Source organism: Idiotropiscis lumnitzeri, chromosome 16 (genome assembly GCF_059441095.1).
Source record: "Idiotropiscis lumnitzeri isolate Australia: NSW breed Sydney's pygmy pipehorse chromosome 16, RoL_Ilum_1.0, whole genome shotgun sequence".
NCBI classification, from domain to species: domain Eukaryota; kingdom Metazoa; phylum Chordata; class Actinopteri; order Syngnathiformes; family Syngnathidae; genus Idiotropiscis; species Idiotropiscis lumnitzeri.
In genome coordinates, this window is record NC_142406.1 from 12,265,846 (window position 1) to 12,278,201 (window position 12,356).

General features: G+C 39.5%; 1 protein-coding gene across 10 annotated transcripts in view; it reads left to right on the forward strand.

The window, feature by feature from the left end:
• The window catches only part of LOC148321465 (CMP-N-acetylneuraminate-beta-galactosamide-alpha-2,3-sialyltransferase 1-like), a 52,682-nt gene extending 41,882 nt beyond the window's left edge, over positions 1-10,800 (forward strand). For 9 of the 10 annotated variants that reach the window (XM_088318604.1, XM_088318600.1, XM_088318601.1 and 6 more), the window contains 7 exons: positions 1,697-1,798; positions 1,910-2,202; positions 3,530-3,723; positions 7,008-7,187; positions 8,841-8,886; positions 9,154-9,273; positions 9,346-10,800. In XM_088318604.1, coding sequence (XP_088174730.1) covers positions 1,942-2,202; positions 3,530-3,723; positions 7,008-7,187; positions 8,841-8,886; positions 9,154-9,273; positions 9,346-9,519 — 975 coding nt within the window. In that variant the 5' untranslated portion in view covers positions 1,697-1,798; positions 1,910-1,941 and the 3' untranslated portion in view covers positions 9,520-10,800. Of the gene's footprint in view, positions 1-308; positions 1,799-1,909; positions 2,203-3,529; positions 3,724-7,007; positions 7,188-8,840; positions 8,887-9,153; positions 9,274-9,345 lie in introns of those variants that run through there. The other variant, XM_088318607.1, reaches the window with a different exon arrangement.
• Positions 10,801-12,356: the final 1,556 nt, after the last annotated feature.

The following is a 12,356-nucleotide window of genomic DNA, read 5'->3' on the forward strand; positions in this document are numbered from 1 at the left end:
TAGACAATAAGACAACTCGGCTTGTATGCAAATCTGTCGTCCGCTGTGACTTACGGCAGCAACCGGTGCCTTCTTGTGCAACCGTGTATGTCCTTGCTGCTGATAATGAGCGTCTGAATAGGAAGTGGTAAAAAAAAAAAGGGTTCAATCCTATTCTTTATATTCTGCAAAGAAAGACTATTTATAAAACAAGACTTTAATCTCACTAAACTGCATAATTATTCACATAATATTGCAACTAATTCAAATTCAAAATCCCAAAATCGATTTGATTTTCCATTCACGATTCACGGATTTTACGTTTGTATGGAAGGCATTTTCCGAAGAACCAATAACCCGTCAGGTTGTTGCATGCAAACTTCCGGTCCAAAAACGGCAGCGCGTCCAATCTTTCCTGTCCATCGCCTTTGTGTCCTTGCTGCTGATAACGAGCGCCTACCCAATTCCCGCTCTGATTGGGGAAGCGAAGGTCCCGCTGTGCCCCGGTGCCCTCTGAAGCCAATCCTCTTTGCTTCCCCCCGGGAGTTACCATTTGAATGACCTGATCAATTTCTAATCAAGAAAGACCAGGAGGCTTTTTCTCGCTCCGTAATGTACTTTGCAACAAATCTTCCCTACGAGGTGGGGTGACTTGTTAAGAGGAAAAGGGCATCTCGAGTGTTTCTAGGGATCACTTTGCCTTGTATTACACCTTCCCTACGCTGCGTTGATTGCGCCACGTCTTCACCGACAAGCTGCCGTCAGCTAAATCAAGATGTATTGCATTGATGAAAGCCCAAAGAGCCCCTTTTGAATGCAGAGGGCGCACAGCCCCGGTGGGAATTCTGCCATGGGAGAAAATACAGGCCTAATAAAAACCATGTCACCTATTTTTCAACCTTTTGTCACCTGACTGCCAAATGCGAAATGAGGTGCTGTATTGATACGTTAGTGGGATGATGGAAAAACTTGAAATATGTTCAGAGCGATCAATTTGCACGTTTATTTCTAGGGATGTAACGATTCATTGGAAATCGGAATCATGCCGATTTTAAGATCGATGCGAAAAATAAAAGAATCGATTCGCGTCGCCATGTTAATTAATCGCTCTTGGAGATTGTTTGCTAGAATGCTGCCGTCAATTACGCAGGACAAAGCGGTTAGCAATTATGTCATTAAGTTCCTGTCTTATTCACAAAAATATGGACATTTAAAATTTAAAATGTAAATAAAATAAAAAAATAAATAAATAAGCCGCCATTAACACCAATTTTTTTATTGTTCAGTAACTAAGAATTATTAATTAATTTTAATTGATTTTAAATTGTATTAATTTTTACCATGAAAACATGAAAATATTCCTGCAAATAACCAACAGCTACATAAAGAATAAACAAAGCTTGCGGACAGAGGTCATTTTCGTTGTAATCCGAAAAATCAGTTGAAAACTCGATTTGCATTTTTTCTGGCTCTCGAAACTAAAATTCATTTGTAATATATTTTTTTTTTTGTGAGCTTAAATAACTCCATGTAAAATTTCTAGCTGTATTTTGGGTCTGATTATTGGAAACTTCTTCTCACAGGAAAATACCAGTGAAAGTTATAGTTGTTGTCCAGCATAAGAAAAATGTACAAACAAAAGCAATGTGATTGACGGAGGTGAAATCAAAATGTCGTCCTTCCTGAAGTCTAAATCTTTTGTTTGCATTTGTCGTAGATGATTCACTGAACAGATAACCCGTCAGCCGCTGACCTTACTGACTCAACGTGGGAACGGAGCGAGCTGCTTGCACCTCATTAGCCGGACCTTATCCAACAGGTAGCATCACATTGTGGGATTTGACTAAAGACGTGAAAAATCCAGAACTGTATTTTTTTCCTTGCGAACTTGAAAATGATCCCGATGCTATTTCTATCCTGGGCGCACAAGTTTGCCAGCCAAGTGACTCCCGCCGTGACAGCATGAGGACCTGCAAACACAGGAATTCAAAGACGTTGGCTCTGCTGTCGTGTATCGTGACGTTCACCATCTTAGTCTACAGCTACGCCTTGCGGGACCCCTCCGGTTGGAGCGCCCCCCGCAAGGGCTCATGCGCCTGTCGGCAGTGCATGACAGAGGCGGAGGACGACCCTTGGTTCACGGAGCGCTTCGACCCATCCATTCACCCGCTCATGACCAGGAACAACAGCGCGCTCTCGGATGAAATCTTCAAATGGTGGCAGGTAACTGGAGAGACTTTTGTAGCACTTGGCGGGGAGTGGCGGTTTCTGGTAGGAGCAATATGGGAGGCCACATGTGGCGGCGTGGCTGTCGTGATTTTTTTTTTTTTTTTTTTTTTAATTGATGGAGATGAGAGTGATGGGGGAAGTCAAAGGAAGTTATTGTAGTCAACAAAAACAGACGATATTATTAAAGCTAAAATTGAGAAGAAAAAAAAAACGTTAAATAATAAAATAAAAAATATGATATAAAAAAATCAAATGAAAAAAAAATTAAAACGGTAAATAAAATAAAAATAAAAAAATATGCCTGGATAAAATGAATTCATTTGTTCATTTGTAAAACGGAAATACATTTTTGTCGCCAATTAATATTATTAATTTGGGTTCATTTTAAATACATTTATCTCTGAATTGTTGCACGTCTGTCCAAAAGAAGGGAGGTGAGTTGTTGAATTTATTTTTTTTTAATTTGTCATACAAGTATTTATATATTTTTTAAAAATAATAATAATTCAACACAAACAATTAAATCTGCTGAAAACACAAAAATGAAATAAAAATAAATAAAAAATGAAACTGACTGCCCTTGTAGTTAACGTAGATTTAGGGTTTTTTTTAATGCAAGGATGCTCAGCAACGATACGTCGCCATAAATTCCCTGCACCCAATTTAGCTCGGTGGTTTTCGCAAAATACACGACATGCAACCATCCTACCCCGTTTATCTAGAAGGCAGCTGTGTGCTGTCTCCTATCCCGCATTCCCCTCACACCGTGTCCAATTAGAGGTCGGAGTAGAGAAAAAAAAAAAAAAAAGAGTGCAGGGTTGCCTCCAGTCACCAATGATTTGAGCAAACGCCTCTCAGTGAAGCAAATGTCACGCGTGTCGACAGCTGACTGGCAATGATGTCAAGGGTGTGACCTTTGCCCTCGCTACTTTATTTGGAACGCATCTCAAAGCTAAATGGAATGGAAGTAAAAGTAGGAAATAAAACTCCGATAGGCTTCGAATGAGTTGGAAGAAATCTCATCCTTTCCACTCCCATTCCTGCTTGGCACAAATAGCAGAGCGCACACACGCACGCCGGCCGCGTTCATTTTATCTGCCGTCTCAGCGAGTTGAAAGCCACCGGAAGACGACCACGCCAAACGCCCCCCCCCCCCCCCGAGGACATGTCAGTAACGTGTTGGCCTCCTGAAGCTCCTTTGCCCTTGTTCAATCGCTTCCACTTAAATGTAGTCCGCAGCGAAGCGCACGCGATGAGGATGCTGTTTGTGTAACATTGACTCTCCCGTCCTCACCCCCCCCCCACCCGCCCCTCCCACCAGTGGCTGCAGTTAGAGAAGCAGCCGGCCAACTACAGCCAAGTGGTGGAGGAGCTTTTCCAATTAATTCCCGATGAGGTGCACTACGCGGACGCCGGGCCGGAGCGCTGCCGGACCTGCTCCGTGGTGGGGAACTCTGGGAACCTGAAGGGATCCCAATATGGCCGCCTCATAAACGCCAGTCATTTCATTATAAGGTCAGTCAATCTTCAAATATAGATTTCTTTGCATCTATCGCTATTACTCAAGATCTCTTTTTCTCTCGACCTTTCACTAGCACTCTAATATTTTTGAAGCAATTTAGAAGATCAAAAACAGAACTGAGAAATGATTCGAGGTGAAACTGTAATTGTGGAATTGCAAAAGATTATACGTAATAATACGCATTGGGCTACTTAAAATAAATTATTAAAGGCGCTGGTAGTTAAATAAAACTTCCGCTTTCATTTTCCCCAAACATGGCCGCTGAAGCGCGGCGTCACTACTAAACAGCATTAGCGCATATCATCCAGCTCAGCCGCCGCTGCGACAGCACAACGCCGTTGTCTTACCGATTCAATTAAACGCCGCCGCCGCCGCCGAGACACACGTTCTCAATCCCGGTCGTTGGTGCAGCGCGTTCTTGCATGGCGCTGGAAATATTCTGAGTTTTTTTTTTTTTTAACTCATCGAGTGCCATTGACGGCTAAATACGTCAAAGATCCATTTTTTTACTCGGCTGGTAGTGAATGAGTTAATTCATCCCAGCGTGATATTTGAAGTCATGTCTGGATGGGGGTGGGGTCGTGCTACTGAGCCAAAAGGTCATGCGGGGCAGCGACACAACAAGCCAAACAAAGGATCCATTCATGAATTTGTTTGCAAATAAAGAGAGAACACATTTTATTTTGCTAGTTGTGTGCTCACCCATCAGCAGCTTCTTGTGTTCTGCAGAATGAACGATCAGTCAAAAGCTTAAATCGGCTCGCCTGATGTAAGCCAGTGCAAATAACTTCATTAAGACAGCGTCGCAAATCGTTTCGGTGCGTCGCGTTTGTTAGTCATTTGAAATTGCATTTTGAAAACTGGGATTGTGCTCCTTTTCAGCAGAGGTAGGACACGCTCTCTCTCAGGAATTGGATTCTAAAAAAGACAATTTCGAAGGGATTGGAGGGTGATAATGCAAGTGATACATCAAAGCCATCGCTGCAATTATGCCGCCGTGTCGATATCTGAGCAGCATCGGCGATGACGTGCTCAGTTTGATTGACTGCTGTGCTATTCGTCGGGGTATCACCTTTAATCGTCTTGAGGTGAAAGGCAAAGAAAATACAGTGAATCGCCATACAGTGACAGATGGGTCTTTGTTTTCTTTCCGTGAACATATCGTGTTATTCACAAAACTCACCTAGTCATAAAAATGTTGATCTGGTGCTATCTGGTGAGGAAAAGTGCTTTTTTATAGCCATGTTTAATATAAAAAAAAATTGCCATCTTGTGGCATAAAAGGCTATTAGATCCTTATATATATATATATATATATATATATATATATATATATACATATATATATATATATATAAAAATATAAATGTAAATATTTATATCTCTATATGCAATTATAAAAAAATAAATAAATATCTATAGAAATATAAAAATAAATATTTATATATCTGTATGCAATTATAAATGTATATAAATATAAATATATATATATATGCAATGTCTTTTATTTTGGAATAATATATATATAACGTTATATGACGGCTTTTGCCTCAGCATTTTGCCACAAATAAGTTTTTTGAAACACAGCTGAGTCAGCGCTATGCGCCTCCGGCAACGCCATGACATCATCGATGACTTGTGCATGCTTTCACCTTTGATCCTTGCACTGGTTTGAACCCCTTTTTACATCTCAACATTTACAGCGGCCCTTTTTTTTTTCTAAATATGTGGCTGTAAATAAACACCAAAGCGCAGATCCTTTATGAGCCGCGTAAAAAATAAAAGTTTCTATTAAACCCTGAAGTCTTTTGTGCGTCTTGATCTGATGTCTCCGTGCAGCTAATAAAAATGTGCACAAGCGCTCCTCTTGGGGATTAGTCAGCCAGAAGCACGTTAGCATTTTGAGAAATTAACCTTAAGAAAAAGAAGTCGCGGCAACGGCGGCGGCAGTCACCGTGTGAAATGAGACAGTTGTGAAATACCGCTGACCTTTCAAATCTTACTTGCTTATTACATGCTGACTGAGCTCACGCTTCAGCCCGAGCATTTGGGCAACATTTGGGAAATTTCTGAAAAAATAAACATGTCGCGGTTATTTACATCAACTATCATTTATTATTTTCCCGATAAAGTGGAAGATGACGACGGTGTCGTTTATGAAGTTGATTTTAGAATTACCAATGTGATTTAACTTTCACTTTTCATTATTGTTAAGCCTTGAGCAAGAAGTTTAAATGACTAAACTAATTATTTTAATAATAATAACAATACTATAAAAGTCATATTCATAGTAAAATAATTAATTATAAGCAATATTACACCATAACATCCACCCATCCATTATTACACAAATAATATACAGTATTTTATAATTGCCTGCAAGCAGTTGCCATTTTTTTCCAGTATACATTCTTTGAACACAAAAAAATAAAAAATAAATAAAAATAACAAATATTTGATAATTGATGCATTGTAGCTAATCCACCAAATATTTTTTTGATTCTATTAGGTACACCTGTGATAAATTAATAAATAATGGAGGAGAGTAATTTAACAGATGGAAGCTAAACAAGCTATTCAAAAATGCACTGCACAGAGCAGAGTGCAGTTGAAGTATTTCACGGGGAAATAGTGTGCGCGTCGATATACTCGCATCTTGCACACACCCCCCCCCCCTAGAAAAAATAATCAGTTTTCATTCGCACCATCTAATAGGTGCTAATTAACAACGGGTATCAAGCAACACTAGGATCCTTGCATGGATGTTACAAATGGAGACTCAACGACTTTTCCTTTTCTAAGTCTCGGAAACGTGTAAAAAAAAAAAAAATAATAATAATTTAGCCTTGTGACTTTGTAATCGGCTTTCTTGCATTTTATTCGCTATGTTGTGTTTTCTCAAGAGACTTGGCAGGTTTTGGTGGGAAATGAGCAAAATGATCTTACAGATGTTACTCATAGGAGGTGCGTTGGGGTGTTTTTCGGGAAGGGTCATCGTCATGATTTGTCTTCTCCGTGGCACTGACAGCATCCAAACTGTCGACCGAATTTGCGGCAATTACCTCTGCTGCAGGAGACAGTATTGTTCGCCGTAATAACAGGGAGCGCAGCGTTGTTGTGCTGGAAATGTTCTAAATTGCTGTTTGGGAGGCCAGAAATTGCCAGAATGGAACACGTTGCTCTTCTCTTGGCGCGCTTGAATCGTTCTCAAAATAAACCAAGAAGGCGGTTCTGATGTGGCAAAGTCGAATGTGTATCAATTGTTTTTTTGCTTCAGAATGAACGAAGCACCCACGGCTGGGTTTGAGGAAGACGTGGGCGCCAGGACGACGCATCACCTGATGTATCCGGAAAGTGCCAAGGATCTGGACAACGCCACCTTTCTGGTGTTTATTCCCTTCAAGACTCTGGACCTGCAGTGGCTCATCAGCGCTTTTACCACAGACACCATTAAGTTGTATGTGAACAACTTTTGTGAATTGTTTGGTTGACACTTTATGATCGCACTCAAAAAAACTCGTTGAAGCAACCTTGACGTTGATGGCAACAATTTTTGTCAGCACAACAAAGCAAGCAGGTTGGTTTGCTCCGAATCAATTTAGCTCAAATAAAACTTCAAATATTTTTTGATTTTGCCGTCTTGAAATTTATAGTTAAATTTTTTCCCGCAGTGTACCAATTGGCACTCCGAGTAAAACAGGCGCCACAAAATGGCAGCAACGCATTATTTTTGTTCACATGACTTTTAATACCTAATACTTATTTTTTGTGTTATTTGTAGTCGAACGTGAATCATTGAACTTCATATTGGGAGACATTTTCTTACAACAAGGAATATGGTCGGCGCATTAAAATGATAAACGGGACAAAGTGTAGTTTCAATTCTGCATTTTTGTTTTTTTTTATGATTGATTATGTGACATTTCATTCAAGTTATACTCTGACATAAATGTCTTAAGGCAGTTTGTAAAGGTGAGGCCTTAAGATGCTTTAAAAAAAAAACAATCCTTCAATAACTTCCTCCCCCGCTTGCTAAATCCTGAATAGCTTGTAGATGATGACTGAGGCATCCTGATAGTGGAAAAAAAAATATTTCAAGATGGCCGTCCTGACATGCAGCAACTTGTGATGATTCAACTCATATTGCGCTGCTCCTTGTCTGCATCCTAGGAGCAATTTAGAGATCAGATGTGCTGTATTGGAGACTCAGCTCGTCTCTCAGCTTCTCCGTGCGGCACTAATAGTAGTGAGTCTACGCTGAGGATAAAGAATTAGTCGATTGTTAGACTTTCTGCGTCCGTGTCGTCTCACGGCTTGCGTGAGGATAGCCGTAACATCGCCACATAGATGCGAGCTGTTAGCGTTCTGGAGCTTTCTGTTCATTTTTAATTTTTTTTTTAATTAATTTGGAGGAAATTCTATGGTTGTTTTCAATATGTAGTTGTTTTAATTTGACAGTGAACTTCAATTGGAAGTGGCAATATAAAGCTTTTTGTTTGGGTTTGTTTGTTTGAAGGTGTCACTGTTTCGTATTTAACACCAAAAACATTTTACTTTTAATTAATTAATTAATTAATTTAATTAATTAATAAAGTCGCAACATAACTTTGATTTCAAGGCAATACACTTGACTTTTTTTTTTTTTTATTTTATTTTTTGGATTCAAACACTGACGGAAAAAAATGTGCTGTTGGACGTTGGTTGCCCGAATTCAAATCATGTTTCACCGACGTGATGATTTTATTTTGTGCATTCTCATGTTGATGAGACATGATTTTTAACGTGTGCAACAAATGTCAATTATTTTGTAAGCAAGCCCAAAAAAAAACTCTCCTTTCCTGCATGGCAAATTAATTATCATAAGCACTCCATCCCATCTCCCTCATTGCTATGCCAATGAAGCGGACCACCTCGCGAATGTTGTCCAACCCCCGTTGCGCTCTCGCAAGCATTATCTCCCATTTTTACGCTGAGCTTTGCAGTTTGCTCACAACGGCGAGGTGACGCGCATATGAAAAATGATGCAAACATTTTGCAGTGTCATCCAAGCGCACGTGAATGCAAATAAACACACGAACCTGTTCTTTGTTTGTCTGTTCTTCTCCAACAGCACGTACATGCCTGTGAAGTCCCGGATTAAGGCAAACAAGGATAAGGTAGTTTCCTTTCCGATAGTTTTATGTTTTGGAGAAAATCAATGCCACTGTGTTTCAAATGTAGGTGCAAAAAAAAAAAAGGTTTTCATTGTATATTTGTGGATTTGATTCAAAATTAATATTTTATGGCCGTACCGACGATAGTGGTTGTTTGAGCACACACACCGGCCACTTTATTAGGTACACTTGCATCATTGAGAGCTTTTTGATTCGGCCCACCGAAGCCAAAAATCGTGCTGTTAATTGTTAATTATCCGTCTTTTGCAGGTGTTGATTTACAACCCCGCGTTTTTCAAGTACGTCAGTGAGTCTTGGCTGGAGGGGCACGGCCACAACCCTTCCACCGGCTTCCTCAGCTTGCTGTTCGCTATCCACATTTGCGACGAGGTAACGCCAACGCATCTTTCAGCCCGATTCACGACGGAACACTTCGCGCAAAGTTTTGTGCTCGCATTGCAGGTGAATGTGTTTGGATTCGGCGCAGACCAGCACGGGAACTGGCACCACTACTGGGAGGACAACCCTCTGGCTGGCGCGTTCCGATACACGGGAGTCCACGATGCCGATTTTGAATCGAACGTCACGCATCTTTTAGCAGACAAACATAAAATCCGATTATATGAGGGTAGATAATGCCAGGAGGTGCTTGTGTGCCATTGGATGAACATTGAAGGAACCTGTGAAGATCTTTTTTTTTTTCTTCCTTTCTATCTTCAGTTTATACTGTTACATTCAGAGCCTCTATTATGTGCCCAGCCATGATCTATAAAATTGGAGCAAAAATGACTGGCCACTTTAAAAGGTGCAATTAAAATGTCTGTACAATGATAGAAATCCTGAATTTGGATTTCAAGGACTGAAAAATGGAATCTTACTCTGAAGGAGACATATTCCGCATTTTTCCATATTAAGTCCCAGTTAACAGAACGCATTGATAGAATGTGTTGTTGCATCAACGTTTTTGCCTTTGTTAAAAGGATTCCACACATTTCCCTGATATAGTCTAAAAAAAAAAAAAAGTGCGACGCAATCTGCACTGTGGTGCCTTATCTGTAATGATTTGCATTTCTGTCACACAACTGAATGAAAAGTATCAAGTGCCTTGACTGTGTTGAGCTTGTGAAGTGGAACTTAACAATCTTCTTCAAGCTCCAGATGCTTTTCTGTCAAATGTTGACTTTAGACATTCCACAGAATCACACGGATGATCTATTATGGATATGATAAAAGCTTTGACATTTGCCGATATCTGGGTGTGCCGTTTGAAGATGATAATGCTCCCTCTTGGCTTGAAATCAACATTGATGTTGATGGTAGGCGCATGGGCAAATGTGTGAGTTCATGTTTTGCTTCATGTGCCTTAAAACATTCGGTTGTGTTTTTATCCTCCATATGCGAGACTAAGGTAATTCCAAATGAGCTGATTTAAATGTCATCTGTTTGTGTGCTGCTGCCAAAGATGTCAACAGCACCACCTGGTGGTGGACCCTATTAATGGATTTTTGTTGGGACCAATTCACCCAATGCTGGTGATTGATCTGTTGATTGATGCGTGGGAACACTTTTAGGCCCTCAAAGTGAATTTGTTTTTCCCTTTAGATGACTGAAGAAAAATGTGTGATGTGACAAAACATGTCTGATTGATATTTGTTACCTTAATACTGCATTTGTAGGGGGAATTTTCATTATTTTCACAAAATGTAGACAATGGCCAAGCTATGAAAGTTACATCTTTTTAAAGGCTCGTTGATAACGTCACGTGATGAAGAACCCAGCAGTCTCCAATCTGTGGTTTGGTATCGCTTCACACGCACGCACGTGCACGCTTTCCTGCACCAACAGTGCACTATCAGCCTACAGACCAATAGGGAACCCTTATTTCTGGTCATTTTAATAAAACAAAAATAAAACAGATTTTTTTCTTTTAATGTCTTTCACCAAAATGTTACTTTTGCTTTTGTTTTATTTTATTTTGATAAATTACCAAGAGATGGACCTGGATCCTTGAGTGAGGTCTCCTTGCCCAGCTTCCTGTACTCATTCACACTGCTGGTGAGTGGTTGCTTACCAAAATTATTTGTTTCTTTCAGGAATGTCTGATTTAACCTAAATGAGATTATTATTTAATAAATTACCTGTGAGACAAATATTTTGAAAATAATTTAGTATATTAAATTATAATAAATTTGGAAACAATTGCAAATACTGGGAGTATTAATAATTCATTGATATGATTATCAATTATTGTTGCACTATTTCTGTTTTTTGTTGTCTTTTAGATGGGAGGAAATAAACCCAGGCTGCACATTGTATTGTATAAAAAAAACCACATTTCCTTTCAGTTTATTTGCTTTCAACAAATGTACACTGAAGTCTTTGCAAATAAAGATCATTTTCATGAAATTAATTTGCTCTTACGTACAGTATGTGCCATCATTTCATTAATTATATCACGACCAGAACCTGTTTTCTACAGACACAGCTTGCAATCAAGTTTCCAGAATAACCCGTTGTAATTGACCAAAATAAAATGCATTAGGAGGCAGGAAAATGTCAATTTTTTGGGGTGTAGTGCTGACTTGACCTGTGCAATGGTAGCTGATTATAAAGGATACAATGCAATGACAATTAGTATAAATGAAGAGATTTCTGCTGTCACATGGACGTGATGGGTTTGAAAGTCATCAACAGCGGCACGGTTGGTGCTGCTGATTAGTTTAAGGCCCAAAAAGGATAACAGACCGCTTTCATCCCAGTCCACAAGAGTCGCGTTGGTCTGACGTCAACCAGGCGTGTATGCAGGTTGTATCTGTATATACCGTAATTTAAAAAAAATAAATACAATTTCACGTCCTGTAATATCGCAGTCATACTTTGGCGCCATCTTGTGGCGCCTACAGGCAAATACAAACATTTTAAACAGTGGGAGGGATGTGAATATTAGTTGTTTAATTTAACACCCCAAGCTTCGAATATCCTGCAATATCGCAGTCATGCTCTGGCGCCATCTTGTGGTGTCTACAGGCAAATACAAACATTTTTACACAGTGGGAGGGATGTGAATATTAGTTGTTAAACTTAACACCCCAGGCTTCTAATATCCTGTAATATCGCAGTCATGCTATGGCGCCATCTTGTGGCATCGTGATGCAATGGGATCAAGAGGCGAGTTGAGGAGCTACATGTGGTGCTTTGTTACCATCTTATGGCGTCTACAGGCAAATATAAACATTTTAAACACAGTGTGAAGGATGTGAATATAAGTTGTTAAACTTAATACCCAAGGCTTCAAATATCGTTAGAATACCGATTAAAAAATAATAAGAGACTTAGTTTCATGCAAGACGACAAACGCGTGCTTTCATAAGTATTTTATGGACGTTTCTAAGTTAATTTTCATTTTGCTCTCAACTGTCAGGATCAAATATTAAATAAGGGTTTATTATTATTATAATTATTTTTTAGCGGTT